This window comes from Fukomys damarensis, unplaced genomic scaffold (assembly GCF_012274545.1).
Source record: "Fukomys damarensis isolate Sample0158 unplaced genomic scaffold, DMR_v1.0_HiC HiC_scaffold_5, whole genome shotgun sequence".
NCBI lineage: Eukaryota > Metazoa > Chordata > Mammalia > Rodentia > Bathyergidae > Fukomys > Fukomys damarensis.
This window is the reverse complement of record NW_022900917.1, coordinates 610,554-627,182: the sequence shown is the minus strand read 5'-3', so window position 1 is coordinate 627,182 and position 16,629 is coordinate 610,554. Positions and strand designations below refer to the sequence as shown.

The following is a 16,629-nucleotide window of genomic DNA, read 5'->3' as shown; positions in this document are numbered from 1 at the left end:
CGGCAGAACCCGGGCCTCATCCCCGCGGTCCGCGCCGAGCTCCGCGGGGGCTCGCAGAAGTGTCCCCTCACCGGGCAAGGCGGCCGTCCCTGCTCCCTCTTACAGCCCCGATCCTTCTCACCTCCTTCACAGAGAGAAACTCCAGGAGTGGGAAGACCAGGTGCCGGTCCAAAAAGTGTGCGATGCGCGTGGTCAGGTCGTACTCCGCCATCTTGCCGGAGGAGAGAGAGTATGTGTTCACTAAAACTTTATTGATAGCTTGACAGACGGGCAGCAGAACCACTGCGCATGTGCAAGGTCATTCTCGCAGCGCCGGCAGCGGGCTTCTTCCTGGAGCGCGACGAACGGCGCATGCGCACAGGCCTCACTGCGCATAGCAAGCCTTCGGGTCTGCAGTGTGTGGTGAGTCTTGGGCCAGCGGTGTGCCTGTCCGTGAAGGCATCTTCTACGTTCACTACCGCTGGACCTCAGTATTGGGTGCTGCGACCCAGAGAGAAGGCCGTCGCGCCCCGGAAACCCGCGGGAGGAGAAGAGGGTGTCCGACGCCCGTGGCCCTGTGAAGAGCTGCGGCTCGAGCCCCAGCCGGCCTTGAACCGGGGGTCAGAAGACTCAGGCCAGAGCCGCGCGAAGCCGAGCGGGTGACGAGAAAGACGGCTCCGGTCGAGCAGTTGACAGAGTGCAGGGGAGACCACACAGGACATAGGGACACCAGGTGGGATTGCAGAGAGGGAAGTTTTCAAAGCCCGAGTCCCCCGCGCGCCTTGTCCTGCAGCCAACACCGGAGTGGCCTGGCCCTTGGTATAGGTTTCCAGTCAGCGGTGCTACCTGCTACTGCCCCGACACGGACTACTGCTCGGTTCTGACCCGGGTGTACCCTGCACTTCAACATAAAAAAAAAAAAAAAAAAAAAAAAAAAAAAAAGCATCCTGTGGCTCATCAGGACCGCTCTACTGTCCAGCACTCAGTCAGCCCTGAATCTCAGGGTCATCCTTGACTGCAGCAAACCCGTCAACAAGGTCTTTGGTTCTAACCTTCCAGGCACATCTAGGTCCAGTCAGTCCACACATCTTATTCGCTTACATCCCTCTTCCAAACACCATCATCTCACTTTGAATTTTGAAATAGTCTCCACCTTGCATCTCCTCTTTTTTTTCCCGCGCTCTAGTCACAGAACAACTAGAATAACTTTGACAGTGCAGTTTTGCTCTAAACCATCTGGGCATTGGTGCTACACCTATATCTCAGCACTCTGGGAGGCTGAGGCAGAAAGATCTCAGGTTCATGACCAGCTTGGGCAACTTAGTAATTTCACAACAACTTGTCTCAAAAAAAATTACTAAATTTTGCTGAAAATCCACTAAGCTTTATTGTCTATTCAAAGTATGTAAATGTGGTCATGCCCTAAAAAGCCCTGGATCATCTGGACCTATTAGTTCTGCCCTGTCTTCCACATCTCCTTTTGATTGCTGGCCCCGGCCCTATGGTTTTCTTCAATCCCTTGGGTACTTCAGCCTTGCTGCTGTCCTGGCTTCTCTGGCTCACACTTCCCTCTACTGACAGTGTTTCCCACCCCTTTGTCTACAGGACTTAGCTGTTGGCTGAGCTCATTTCTGCTTTGCTTAAAAGTCATCTGCTCTGTGAGACCTTCCTTTGAGCTGAAAAGCGCAGTTCATCTGCTTAAAAGACTTTATCTCCCTGTCCTGCTTTTATTTTACCACATTTTACATTTGCTTTATTGTCTGCTTGCTCTCGCAGTCATAGTATCCCAAGACCTGGGATTTTGTCTTTTATATTTAACTTTCTGCATTGCCTAAGCCAGTAGTGGCAAGCTGTATCATCAAAAGCACTAAAAGGTTCACCATCACTGGCCTAAACAATACCTAGTACATGGTTGTCAGTGTTTTTAAATGAATATATGAGTGAAAGAAGGAAGACAGGCTTTTACTTTAGAGAATGATATATGAAAACTTTTAGATAATTCGAGCTTATTCTGGTCATTACATGGTAAAGGAGTAGGAGCAAGATCAATTTGATGTTCTTGCAGGCCAGGTAAGGGCTTGTAATTTAGGCGAGCATTCAACATAGGTAGAAGAGGCAAAATTCAAGGTGCACTTTGGTAGTAGAACTTAACAGGACTTGTTCTTGAGTTGGATGTGTTGGATAAAGAATAAAAGTTAAATAAGTTCTAGATATAGCAATAAAAAGGGACTATTTATACAAATGATGATGTGGATGAATTGCCAGGGGACTTACTCTGAGGGGAAGAAAGTCAACTTCCAAAAGGTTATTTACTATATGAATATTATATAAGTTCTTAAAATGACAAACTTTAAAACAGAATGGATTAGTGGTTGCCAGGAGGTAAGGTGGATGTTAAGAGGGGTTGGATGGCTATAAAAGGCTACAGAAGGGATATTATTCTGGTCTGTGTTGTTGGACTATAGTTTTTGTTTTAAACACTTCTATTAATATATAATTCACATACCATATAATTTACCCATTTAAAGTACACAATTCAGTGGTTTTCAGTATATTCACAGAACCATCACAGTTCGCCACAGTTAATTTTTTTTCTTCTGCAGTATAATGATTATGTTTGCAGTGGGAAGTTGGTACATGTACAAAACACATCTTAATTCTTATGTCCCCTTCCCTTCCCTCTGGTCTCCGTCTCTTGGCCACAGTGAACTTTAAGAACTTTATTTTATCACTTGGAAAACATGTCACGTGTCCTTTGGTTATCACTTCCTTTTCTGCCCTTTTCCCACTACAGCTCTAAGCAACCATTTTCTGTTTGTATAGATTTCCTTATTTAGGGGCTTCATTTAAATGGAATTGTGTGTAATCTGTGGCCTTTGTGTCTTTTTTCACATTGTATAATGATTTTAAAATTCATGTTGTGGCAAAAACCAATAGGTCATTTTTTATGGCAGGATAATATTTCATTGTATGGGTTTACCACAAATTGTTCATTTATCTATTAATGGACGTTAGAATGGATGATATTATAAGTTGTTGAATTATGGGAGATACCCTTTGTGACTTTTGAAGTTGAAGAATGACAGGTGTAATTTGAATTTTCTTGGAAGCCCAGGAACTAAACTTGTAATTAAATATAAACAAAAAATGAGGGAGTTGTTAAAGCCAGTTCTAGCACAAATCCAGGCCCCCAGGAGAAGGGAGCTGGAGTGTGAGAGGGAAGGAAGCAGGTAGCAGTGTAGAAGCATGCCAGAAGGAACAGAGACTGTCTCAAAGAAGCAGAAAAAAGATGCAAATCTGTTTGACCAACATCTTGAACCTCTACCGTATGTAAAGTGCTCCGCTAGGGATTAGTGGGAATATATAATCAATAAGAGCTAGTCTCTGGCCACACATGCTTTTGATCTTTCATTCATTATACTCTAAACCTGTCAATGTGTTAAGCACTGTTTTTCATCCTGGGAATTCAGCAGCACAGAAAACAAACTACTTTCTGTTAAAAAAGCTTATGTTCAATTTGGGTGTGGTGACACATTAACAGTATTGGGCTGAGGTCTGGCAATGTGATGAGTTAGCAAAACCTTGTCTTAAAAAAAAAAGGCTGAGGATACACTGCAGTGCAAAGGCTCTGAGTTCAATCCCTAGTATACCCCTCCCAAATTTTCAAAATGGAAGGAGATAATAACAAGTACTTAATGTGCCAGACAGTGGTAAGTTCATGAAGAATAAATCAGGCTGGAAAATGGTGGAAGGGAGGTCGTTAATCTTCAAACGGGTTAGAGAACACCTCTGTGAAAAGGTAGAATTTGAAAAACCTGGAAGTGTCGGAGCCTGTGAGAAAGTATGAACTAAAAGTTAGTGAAGTAAATAAAACTGAAGAGACAAGCCATGATGTATCTCCTTGAGTTCTGGTGGGCCAGACCATGGAACACCTTCAAGCACTTTGGGTGTACTCTAAAAGGCACAGGAAGCTACTTGAGGTTTTTAAGCTGAAAAGCTGCAGAATCAGACTTAGGCTTTCAGAAGACCATTTTGAGGGGTATGGGGGAGGAAACATATCCACAGAGATCAGTTAAAACGATATAGGCAAGAGATGATGATAGCCTAGATGAGAGTGGTAGCAGTGAGAGTTGTGGATATAGGGAAAATTCTGAATATGATATGGAACTAGCAAATTTGCTAATGGCGTAGACAAGAAAGAGGAATCAAAGATAAAGTCTGGAAGAACCAAGAAATAACTAAAGGGGGAGACTATGACAGATGTAGGACTAGGGACTTGGCTCAGTGGCACTGTGCCTGCCTGGCAAACAGTGTCCTGAGTTTGATTCCTGGTACAAAAAAAAAAAAAAAAAAAAAAAAAAAAAAAAGAAAAAAGAGACTATGACAGATGTAGGACTAGGGACTTGGCTCAGTGGCACTGTGCCTGCCTGGCAAACAGTGTCCTGAGTTTGATTCCTGGTACAAAAAAAAAAAAAAAAGAAAAAGAAAAAGACATGAAAATGTTAAGGAGGAAGGAAATCAAGAGCTCAGTTTTGATCTTGTAGGTTTGGCATCCAAGTAGACATTGATTAGGGAGTGGTCCCAGGAGATAAAAAATTTATTTTTGTTAACCTACTGATGAAATTGAAGATCATAGAATTGGGTAAAATCATTGTGTAAATGTTTGAAGAAAAGCATGAGGAAGGCTAAATCTTAGGCACTTGGCGAGGTTGGGATAATTCAAGTATGGAAACGACAGCAGGGATGGACAGTAGGTGGAGGATGAAGAGGGAGAAAAAGCAGTGTCCCAAGAGCCAGAGGAGGGGACCCCAAGTAACAGAAAGCAGTTATCTGGCAAATGATGCCATGGGGTTGAAATGACAAAGGATCTGCTCACTTTGGAAAATGTGTGGATAACTGATGACTAAGAGAACTTTGAATAAGTGGCGCATAAAAATATTTGTAATGAGCTCGGAAGATTTAAAAAGTGTGTGACAACATACATGTCTTAGTGACTCTTATTGCTGAGACAAAATAGCCAACATCCACAACTTAAAAGGAGGAGAAGGAGAGGTTTATTTTGGCTCACAGTATGTAGAGGTTTCCGCCCATAATTTACTGGCTCCAAACAGGTCCATGTGAGAGGAAAAGTACCTTCATAGCATGGCAGAAAGAAGCAGAGACTAATCAATGGAGGAAGGAGGGAGAGAGACCCAGGCTATGTCCCCAGCAACACACATCCTCCACCAGATTCCACCTCCCAACATCATGAGAGTTTAGCTGTAAACTCATCAGTAGACTAATCCACTGATGGCTACTGTGCCCCATGATCTGGACACCTCCAAAAGCCCCACCTATGAGTGCATGAGAGCTGGGGGGACATCTAGCTATAAACCATAACAATAGATGAACAGATCTTTTGAGAAATTGTACTAGTTAGAGGAAGGAGAAAAATGGAGTGATAGGTGTGGGGTACAGGGAACATTTTTTAAAAGATGTGTAAAAAAGTAATGGAAAACAGTTCAGTGAATGAGAACCTGTGTGGAATATGGGAAGAGCAGACAGACTGGCCCCCACCAGAGACTGGTTTTCAAAGGAGAGAGAGTATTTAAAATACTTGGCTCATTGGAAGCCTTTGCTGTTGATATAGCTAACGCTTATGGCAGATGTATGACAGAGTACTGCAGATGGGTCAGAAACAATACTAGGGATACAAAAACAGGAACGTGTAAGAAATACCTGTGAAGGACAATTTGGATAGTTAGCTAAGATTGGAGCCTATAATGCTGAGCCGCAAACAGAAGACCAGGGTCAAGTAGTAGAAAGTTCCTGTGAAGAATTTGACGTGTACTTTAGGTCATGAAGCACCTTAAAGTATCTCTGAATATGAGAGTGAATTAGCCTACCTGTGTTTTAAGAAGTTGAGTCTGACAGTTGCATAGACAGTGGGTTGGATAGATGAAATGCAGCCAAGCTGTGAAAGTCTGAAAAGCCAGACTAGAAAATTTTGATTTGATGAGAGAGCCACCTATTAAATTCTTAAATAGGAAAAGGTGATGTTTTGTCCCTTTAAAATTAAACTGGAAATGATTTACAAGATAGATTAAAATGGTGACAGATTGGAAACTCTGCTGATTTGCCTGGCTTTTCCCTTGGAATTTTCCTTGTTGGTTAGTGAAGGGATCTTGTTTCTTTTTACAAAAGAGATTTAGCCCCTCATATGGAAAATCTGACTTTCTTGCTTTAGTCTCTTCCTAGTGTTTTCCTTAAAGAGGGCTATTACTGAGTAAGCATGAGCAAGGACCCACTGGAACTGCATCAGGTGCAAACCTGATTCTCAGTTATCAAATGTTTATTGGGTGCTCCGATGAATAGTAGCTCCCATTGCTACTATTGTGGACACTTTCAGTGACCAGAATGATCATGGTTGTTGATTTGGTATCTCTCCTAGATATTTCTAAATGACACTAACATTATTTTTAGTCCATTTACCTTTTTATGTACTCCATAAAATAGAAAGCTTTTGCATTTTAACACTTCTACCTTCATTAGTTATATTTCCAGTTCATTCTATCAAAATATTTTTAGCCCTTATTCTATGCCAGACACAGTGCTAGATTCTGAGGGTAAAAACAATTGTTAAAGTGCAGTTTATATATAAAAGAAATTGTAGCTAGGCAGAAGGGGCAGAACCTGCCAATCACTGCAGAGTGATAGTACAATGATAGGTATGCACAGGAGGTGTGATGGAGTTTAATTGGACTATAAACATAGACCTCTCCTACACCGAATTTGTGTGTGTGTGTGTGTGTGTGTGTGTGTGTGTTTAGGTTTTCACTTTTTGTTCTTTATTTAAATTTTTTGGTAAAATATTGTTTCTTGGGATGTGCATCTTCAGAAACTGATATTTTCCTGATATTCTCTTGCTCTAGAGGGCACTTTCTAGAGGTCCCTGTACACTGATCACCGCTGATGCCAGTGTGAGAGTCTCCAGAACCCCACTCCTCTGTCATCTTCATTGAAAGATCATACAGAGAAAGTGACTTTGGAGAACTTCCAGCTTCTTTTTCACTCACCACTCAAAGCTAAGAATGACACCTAATTCTACTGTAGTCCTGGGGCCTGCACAATGAAAAGGTAAGGAAATTGGACGCAGGATGAGCCTGTGGTTTGTTTTGACTTCTAGGTCTATGTCCTGGGAAGCCTGTAGCCTCCACTGTTGCTCTTGGGGGATCCTATACCTGTGTGCTGGTTGGACACTGAGCAAGGAGAGGCCTGTGGAGGTGAGGCACTGCAGCCCCAACCACCTGACCACGTCAACCCATGAGCCAGGCCCCTGAGCCAGGCCCCTGAGCCACGCCACCCAGTTCACCAGGCCCAGCTGCTCTTCACAAAAGATAGGAGCACACTGGCCCCAATCAACACCACACATCAAAATCTAAGTGATGGGTCTTGGCTTTTTACGAAGTTGTAGAGATCTTATTATACAGCAGTAGATACCTGAATCACAATATACCAAGTCTTATAAATCATCCTATCTCTGAATCTATCTTAAAGAAATATTCAAAAATTTCATTATTAAATGTGTACAACAGTGTTATACTATAATCACATTTTAAAAAGTGTAAACAACTTCCTATGTTTAAAATAGTTTGAAATAAAATAAGTCATACTGTAATGCATTCATAATACATTCACAAAGCTATGTTGAAAATATTTTTTCTTTTTTTTTAGAAGTATATGTTTGTAGGTAGTATATAATGATAATATTCATGGTGGGAAGTTGGTATATTTACATTATACCTCTTGACTCTTTATGTGCCCTTGAAAGGATTTTTAAAGACAGTAATAAATACCAATGAAAATATCAGGTGGTAATATATATTCTTGAGTTGTTAAAAAATTGTACATAAGGAAAGACTGGGGCATCTGGGCTTGGTGGCACACAGCTATAACCTAAGCACTGGGGAGGCTGAAGCAGGAGGACTGCTGCAAGATTATGACCAGTCTGCGGCACATAGTGAGTTCAAGGCCAGCCTGAACTATATAGCAAGACCTGATCTCAAAATGAAAGGAAGGAAGGAAGGAAAATGAATATATTAACAATGCTTTAATGGTTTTCATTTGATTTTTCCCATTCTTTGAGAGTTTTCTGAAGAGAGCACATATTACTCATGTAAAAAGAGAAAATAAATTAATGATGTTTTTTGTAATGATAGAAATCTGTAGTCAAATGTGAAAAGCTGTGGCAGAGAAAATGTCCCTGCAGTGAACTACACAGGCTGTGGGAGTTACTTCACCTGGTTGTAATCAGTTCAGTGTTTGAGAACAGACACAAAGACTAGGTGGCCAGGTCTTTTGAAATTTGAGCAAACAGATCCGGGGATTTAGCCTAGTGGTTCTGCTGCCTGCATGGCAAGTGCAAGGTCCTGAGTTCGATCCCCAGTATAAAAAAGAAGCAAAAATTAACAGCATATACTTTTTTTTTTTTTTGGTACCAGGGATCGAACTATAACAGCATATTCTTTTTTTTTTTTTGGTACCAGGGATCGAACTCGGGTCTTTGCGCTTACAAGGCAGGCGGCAGAACCACTGAGCTAAATCCCCGGCCCAGCAGCATATATTTTAAAAATGATAATAATAAAAAAGAAATTAGAGCAACAGAATTTTTAACTCTAATTTTCTAAATTCATTTTTAAAAACTACTTTATTGTTGGTATTTTATTTTATTATTTGTACTTACTGTATTATTTATTTTATTTTTTAAGAGAAGGTCTTGCTATGTATTCCAGGCTGGCCTTAAACTCACTATGTAGCCCAAGTTGGCCTTGAACACTGGTGATCCTCCTGCATCAGCCTCACAAATGCTGGTGTTACAGATGTGGGCCATCATGCCTGTCTTATTGGAATTATTTTTTTAAACTGAGTTTATTGGTACATTTTAGGTATACAGTACAGTTACATTCATTATCGGGATCTTGTACCTCTACATGACAGGTCTTCGTTCTCATTGTTTCCCCTTGTCCCTGCCCTCCCTTCACCCCCTTCTCTTCTCCCCATTTAAAAACACTTTATTTCCATCTTTTCATTTTCTCACATTTTTTTTCTTTTCCCTTATTACCCTTCCCCTATCCATCCCACCTTCCCTACACCTTTAGCCCTTTTCTTCCCATTTCACAATGTCAGTTATCTCATTAGGATCTTATGTACTATTACAGTTTATTCACACCAGAGGAACTATTCGGTATTTACACATGTGTGACTTATTTATTTCACTTAGGAGTATATCCTCAATACGTATTGGGATTATTTTATAAAAAGATGTCTGTAAAGTAGAACACAATCTCAAAACAAAGAACATCCCTTAATAGATTTAGCTTTATAAATAGCTCAGTATGTTCTTTCTATTTTCACTTTGCTGTGGACTGGTTGAAACTTCATTTAAGAGACTGTGACACAAAGAAAGAAAAAAACAACACAAAAGCATACAGTTTTACAGGGATAGCAGGTGTCACACACCTTCTTGCTCAGCAAGAAAGCATCTAGAAACCTGTAGTCAAATGTAGCGTAACAGGAATGAAACTTCGAAAGCCAGAGCTCCAGTCAAGCTTCTTTGGGGACTTAGATTTAAAGACACCATGTCTTTAAGTCACAGTTGTGGCTACATGAATAAACAAGTGAAACTCTTACCAAGATGTGCACTCAACAAGTTTACTATGAGTCAGTCACAACTCACTGAAAAGTAAAAGGAAACAAATGCTAGGAAATAAGTTTTAGTTTACACTAATAGCCATAATTTATATATTTCTGTTGTATTGAAGTAGATTGTTTTGCATTTTTGTTAGGGAATTTGGACACTGATCATCTTGAATCTTTCACATACTTTTGGTTAGAATAGTTTTGACTTTTTTAGTAGAAAAAGAATTCTTATCTATAGCCAAACTTGCTGGACTGCTGTTTCATCTTTGATAAAAATAAAATTCATTGTAGATTTTAAATTTTTATTTCCTTAGAAGGCTGGTGATTCAGGTAAATGGTACTTTGAGATTCTGTAGTGATTGCTTTGTGAATATGTAGAAATGTGAACTTCTATGGGAAGGAAAGGAGGGAAAGGGAGAGGGAGGGCGTGAAAGCAAAGAAAAAATGGGAAAAATGGAAACAATGGAAGAGACTATTGCCCCAAGTATAAAACATTCATCTCACCTTTTTACAGTAAGACACTTCACACGTTTGGTCCTTAGTTACATTGCCAGCTATTATTCCCATCTAGAGCAGTCTTCTTAACCATATTACAGCTGTCAAAGCACTATAGTTAAACATTTTATCATTATTTCTATTAGTGCATTGTTACAAGCTTTTTTTTAAAATTGTTTTTAAACACTTTATGATTTCTGTCTTGGAAATAGAGAAGCAGAGATTCACTGTGAGGGTCAGAGTACTTTTGAGAGTTTGTGGCCTTTCATTTTGACTCCTGATTTATATGCACCTTAACAATTTTACTAGTGTCAGAAGGAAACCAGTTACTTCATGGATGCTGCATTCTTGGGGATTGAGTTTTCAGAGTCTAGCACCAGAGTTCAGTGCCTCTTGAGTATGTAGCATCTGGACACTGCTGTCATCATGATAAGAAGAGACAGAGCAGGGAAGAACCAAGTCTGTCCCAAGGAAACAATAGCACCAGCACAAATCACCACCGCTCTTGCTAGTGCTACAAAGATAATGGGACAATGAGGCATCCATCTAAAATACCTCTGCAGCCTTGTGTCTAAATTCTGTCATTATTTCCCATACACATCCACTTAGAAACTGATTCTAAAATGAATGATTTCATTATGGAAATTTAAGGGAATTACAAGCCATGATTTTTACAAAACAGTGGTAGGCTGTTCTTATAAATCCTGTTTTTCTCATACACATGAAATAGTATATTTCAACAATAGTGCTAATAATAACAGCAGGAATCCTGAAACATAGTGAATGGCCTGTATTTGCTCAAAAACATGATTGATTGCCTCAGCATCACCAGGAGAGATAAACTTCAAAGCTAGATCAACCATCTGTTTGAGTTTGTATGTACTAGAAAATACTCCTATTACTTTTACTATAAAAATTGTGTGTATAGAAAAAGATAAGCCTAGAAGAAAATAATTAAAAATTGTGGTAAAACAGGAACTTAGAGATCATCTGTTACCAAGTACAGTAAAACCTTGGTTGGCAAGCATAATTCATTCTGGAAACATACTTGTAATCTAAAGCACTTGTATATCAGAGTAAATTTCCTCACAAGAAATACTGTAAACTCAGATGATTTGTTCTATAACCAAAAAATATTCATGTAAAAATGAATATTGTAATAATACAAAATAATAAATAATACAAAATATAAAGAAAAATCAATCAAAGTTCGTTTGAAACCAGAAGAGACCTAGAATAGCAAAACAATTCTAGGCAACTGACACATGATGGGATAACACAATCCCCAACTTGAAACTATGCTAAAAAGCCACTATGCTAAAAACAGCATGGTACTGGCAAAGAAACAGACCCGAGGATCAGTGGAATTGATTAGAAAATGCAGAAACAACCCCAGACATATTCAGTTACCTCATTTTTGACATCCATCGTCACTGGGGGAAAGATAGCCTATTTAATTAATGGTGTTGGAAAAACTGAATTTCAACCTACCAAAGATTAAAACTAGACTCTTGTCTATCACCTTGTAGTATACTAAATTGAAGTGGATTAAAGATATAAATATTAAAACAGAAAACTAAACTTGCTGGAAGATAAGTTGGATAGAACTCATGAAGACATTGACATAGGAAAAGACTTGAACAAAACCTCAGTAGCACAGGAAATAGCACAAAGAATTAAAAAAAAAATTGAGGCCAAGGAGAATAGAAAATGTCAGGGAAATTTTTAAAAAGTGAAAGTGGTTGGTCATGAGGAGGAAAAATAAAAGTGTATGATGTCTCTGAATCTAAAAGAAAAAAATTATTTCAAGAAATAGAGTTTTATCAGTTATTGTCAAATGCTACTGCAGGAAACGAACAGTAAGTCGATCACATAGGATGACTACTGGTTGTAGGAGAATTGGTGACCTGGAAGAATGTATTCTCAGGGAAGCAGTTGAAATGAAATCCTTGGTTAAAGGGGGGTTAAAATAGAAATGGGGGTGGGGGGAAGCGTAAGTGTATCAGTGAGTGCTCATTAGAGAAATAGATGTAATGCAAAATACACAGATATGTAAGAATTTACAAGATTGGTTTACAGCGCCACCGCATAGTCAGGTGTGAAAGTGCAGAGGGACCGTCTGTGTGCTGGAGATCTAAAGGATGCAGAGACCTGGAACTCACTGTGGTGTCCTGTGTGAGTCCGTATCAGGATGCCAAAGGGTCTGCAGTGAAATGCTGAAGACAGGAGGTGGAGTTTAAGCTGAAGGTAAAGACTGGATCTCCTCCAAAGAAGCAAAAGTGAGCCTTCCTTATTTGTTTCTCTTTTATTCCATTCAGGGGGCAAGCCTGTTGGTTACTGTCATTCATACCAAGGGTGGGTCTTTTGTCTTCAGCAAATCCCACACCCAGAACTGTACTGATGCAATTTAATTGGCCATTTCTTGCTCAAGTTGACACAACCAGTTAACTATCACAATTTATCTGTTGTCAACTTGACAACCGGACACAGTTCCTGAAACCATAATCTCCTAATTCAAAGGCCATAATTTCACTTAACATGTTACAACTATCCTGTGTACAAATGGAAACACACTAATTCCCTCCCATAGTAGAAGGCATGGTAATGTATTTCCATGGGCAATGCATTTCATAACTTGAACATTATTACAACATCGGTTTAACAATACTTAAGAAACAATATTAAGTTAATCAACATATTACATAGGAAACATATTAGGACAGAACTATTACAACTGTAATCCTTGTCTCTATAGCTCATCATGAGGTCATAGGTGATATTTAGTGCTACCTTCTTCTACTGCCCATTCTGTATTCCCTTGGCCCTCAGCAAGCACCTCAGCAAGTCTTGGTTATTTCCATGGTGGGGTGACCCATAGCTTCTTTCCTGAAGGTTCTGGACCATTTGTAATCCTGCGTGGGTTCTTGTAGTTTCCCATTGACTTCAATAATGGCATGGTAACAATAGGAGGCACCCTAAGGATCATCTGCATTCCAAGTATACGCTTGCTTTCCTCTACTGTGGAGTTATAGTCTCCTGAATAGTCTGGGTCAGTCACCCCTGCCAATGCTGTGACTACCTTTTTAGCTTGTTTCCTCAGAAAAATGAGGAAACCAAAATGACCAGGGAAAAGTCTTAGCTTCGAGTTCTGCAGCGTCATTGTTGTGCTGTACAAACCTTCCTCCCTGTGGAACTAAGACTTCTAAGCCAGCAAAGCATAAGGTCACAGGAACAGGAAGCAAAAGTTTTGTTAATGGATCACTGGGGTGATGGTGAGTGGTACCATTCCTATTTCCACCCCTTGATTCCTGGACCTATGAATCCTGGCTATGGGAGGCATAGTACCACTATAGTAGACACTGATTCAAAGCGTATACAGCCTTTTGAAAAACCTTTCTCCAGCCCTGCAAGCTGTTGCCACCTAGCTGGCACAGTATCTGTATTTTGCTGTAAAAGGGAGGGGAGGAAAAGAAAGTAGCTTGAGGGAATAGGCACAGATAACCTGTTTTTTGAAGGTGGGGATTAGTATAGTATGTTAATGGAAATACCCCATAGAGAAGGAATGGCTGAAGAGGTCAAATTATTATTATTTTTTTGCCATAGATGCCCAACAAAGAAGTTCTCAGTAATTGGTAGTTACTCTGATTATTTTTATTTTTGTGCAACTTTGAGAATCTGGTTATGACAGTTATAAAATCAGCTGTATACTTTCTTCATAGAAGTTTTGGTTATAGCAAATTTTCTTTCTTTCTTTCTTTCTTTCTTTCTTTCTTTCTTTCTTTCTTTCTTTCTTTCTTTCTTTCTTTCTTTCTTTCTTCCTTCCTTTCTTTCTTTCTTTCTTTCTTTCTTTTTTTTTTTGTCCTGGGGATCGAACTTGGGACCCTGTGCTTGCACGGCAGGCTGCGGAACCACTGAACTAAATCCCCAGCCAAATTTTCTAATAATGTCATCAGTGTTCTTACAATCTCTTATGTCCATGAATGTTGCTATGGAAAATAAGAAATAAAGATTACTGTTTCTTATCATCAAGTGAGAATAAAATTATACATCATCAATTTGGAGAAAGGGAATCAGATCCTAAGTCTGAATATAAACTTATTATTCACCTAAATTAATTTACCATTAGTATAATAAAGTTTATTATTTGAGCATATATTTGTCAATAGTCAATATCAAAATGCCCTATGAATGTGTAAGCCACAATATCAAAGAAATAAAAATATAAAAATAATACAAAGAAAAAATAAGATCAATGGAACTATTTATTGCACAAATTAAGTACACTGGAGTACAATATTCAGATGAAAACTCTTCCTGTTTAAAAATAACTATGGTGACTAGGTAACTAAGTTGGGAGAACAGATTATGTCAGTGCATCTAGGACAGAGACAATTAGTGACAAAATATGGTGTACAGTTTTAATTATCCTGAGCAAGAGAGCAAAAAGTGAACCTTTCATGAAATTGCTCAAACTGTGTATATGAAGAAAAGCCATAGCCATAACCAATTAGAACCTTCATTCAAGGAAAAGATTACAGAGAATTTTTGTCAGAAATGAGAGCCCCATACCCTGAAGATTTCAAGAGCAGTCTTCCAAAACCCTTATAAAATATTAAACTAATACCCTGGCAATTTCAGCACAAATCAGTAAATGCAGATATTACAGGAGTTAAGTTCATTGGACACACATATAGGACTATTCCTAATCAGCGCAGTTTGAGTAATATTTCTTTAGGGACTAAGTACTGGTATTTTCTATTAATATTAGAAAATGAAAATGAGGTCTTTCAGACTGCATTTAAAATATAAGTTCTTAACATAGCCAAGATGTTTGTCTGTCCCCTGATTTTCTGTCCATCTTTAAGGGAAGGTATTAAATTGGAAAGCCTGTTGAGCCAAATTCAAACACCATGTCATGAATGAGGACTCTTATGTATTTTCTATTTGTAGAGCAGTAATTTTATTTTTAACTAGTTTACATACCATGTTTCTGTAAATTTAAGAAGAAAAATATTTAGTTTATAAGGAAAACTCTTCTAGTTTTCACTTTTTCAAAAACATTGAGCAGAGCAAAATTGTGCAGACAATTTAACATTGGCTTTACTTGTTTTTCTCAGTAAATTTTTTTCTCATATTGTGTTTATTTTTTAAATTGTTCAGATATTTTAGATTGGTTTCACTATTCAGGAAAACATGCATAACAATTTGGGTTCTGATGAAATACTTCTGGAAATCACGATAGTATCTGCACTTGCCAATGTGAAAATAAACTTAACAAAAATATTCTTAAATCTTGTACTTTTCTTTTAATTTTTTAATTTCTATTTTTTATTAGTACATGTTTGCTGTACATGAAATTTACTTTCATCATAGGGAGTAGGTACATGTACATAAAGCATCATCTTGATTCTTTTTTATTCCCTTTTCCCTCTGTACCCACTAAATCTTACACTTTTCTTTTTTTTAAATCTTACACTTTTCGACTGAGACAAAATATTCATTTTTGAAAAATGTGTCTATCAGCCATTATGACTTACTGTATTTGGGCAGCTTGAGATGCCGTGAAGAACATATCTCAAAAACTGTCCACTCAGAGAATGAATGAAGGAATCTCTTGTTCTCTATTGTGTTACCTTCCTCACACTTCCAAGATTGTGTGGAAATCAAAATAGCTGAGCAAGATCCTATAGGCACTGCAGCAAGAATTCCCTGGTGTAAAAAGCAAGAGAACCAGAAACTGGAGTTGAGGTACTGCATAGCTTGTTGTCATAGCAACATCACCAGGATGGGAGGTAGAGCATGCAAGTTATCTAAACATCTTATCAGGATAAATGGTGGAGAAATAACATGGCATAACCATCAATAGTGTGGTTGTCTATAAGTGGATAGTTAAGGTGACACAGCAATACCTGTGTTGAAGTGACTGAATGAAACTAAGTTGAATCAATCATACTGTGTCGGGGTGAAGAAAATAAGGGCTGTAGCTAAAGAGTATGCCCAATATTTTTCCATAGGATGTACTAGGAATATGGTAGGGGCTATTATATTATGACTTGTATCTAGATGTTCTCCACATGTTTCATGTGCTCATAAGTGGGGACCTGTGGAGGTGGCTGAATCATGGATGTGTAATAACTAGCTTAGTCCATTGATTGTTCTAGCATAGTTCTGAGGGTAGCTAAATGGATTTACTAAAAAATGAAGACCCATCCTTGGTGTGAGTGGCACCAAACAATAGGCTTGTAGCCTGGATGGAATAAAGAGGGAAAGAAAGCAGGAAGGCTGGCTGCTTCCCGCCTGCCTTTCCCCACACAGTTTCTCCTCTGCCATGCACCCTGACTTGGAGCGAGGCAACTATGGAGCTATAAACAGCGAGCTAAAATAAACTCTTCCTCCTTTAACTTGTGGTTGTTGGGTATTTTGTCCCAGCAACAAAAAAGTAACTAAGACAGAAGGTCAGCGAAAAAGTACTATAGA

At 39.0% G+C, this 16,629-nt stretch overlaps 1 protein-coding gene across 1 annotated transcript in view; it reads right to left on the bottom strand.

The window, feature by feature from the left end:
• The window catches only part of Eif3e (eukaryotic translation initiation factor 3 subunit E), a 37,307-nt gene extending 37,055 nt beyond the window's left edge, over positions 1-252 (bottom strand). Inside the window, exon 1 of the mRNA XM_010615723.3 lies at positions 122-252. Within this exon, the coding sequence (XP_010614025.1) occupies positions 122-211 (90 nt within the window). The 5' untranslated portion in view covers positions 212-252. The remainder of the gene's footprint in view (positions 1-121) is intronic.
• Between the last annotated feature and the right edge of the window lie 16,377 nt (positions 253-16,629).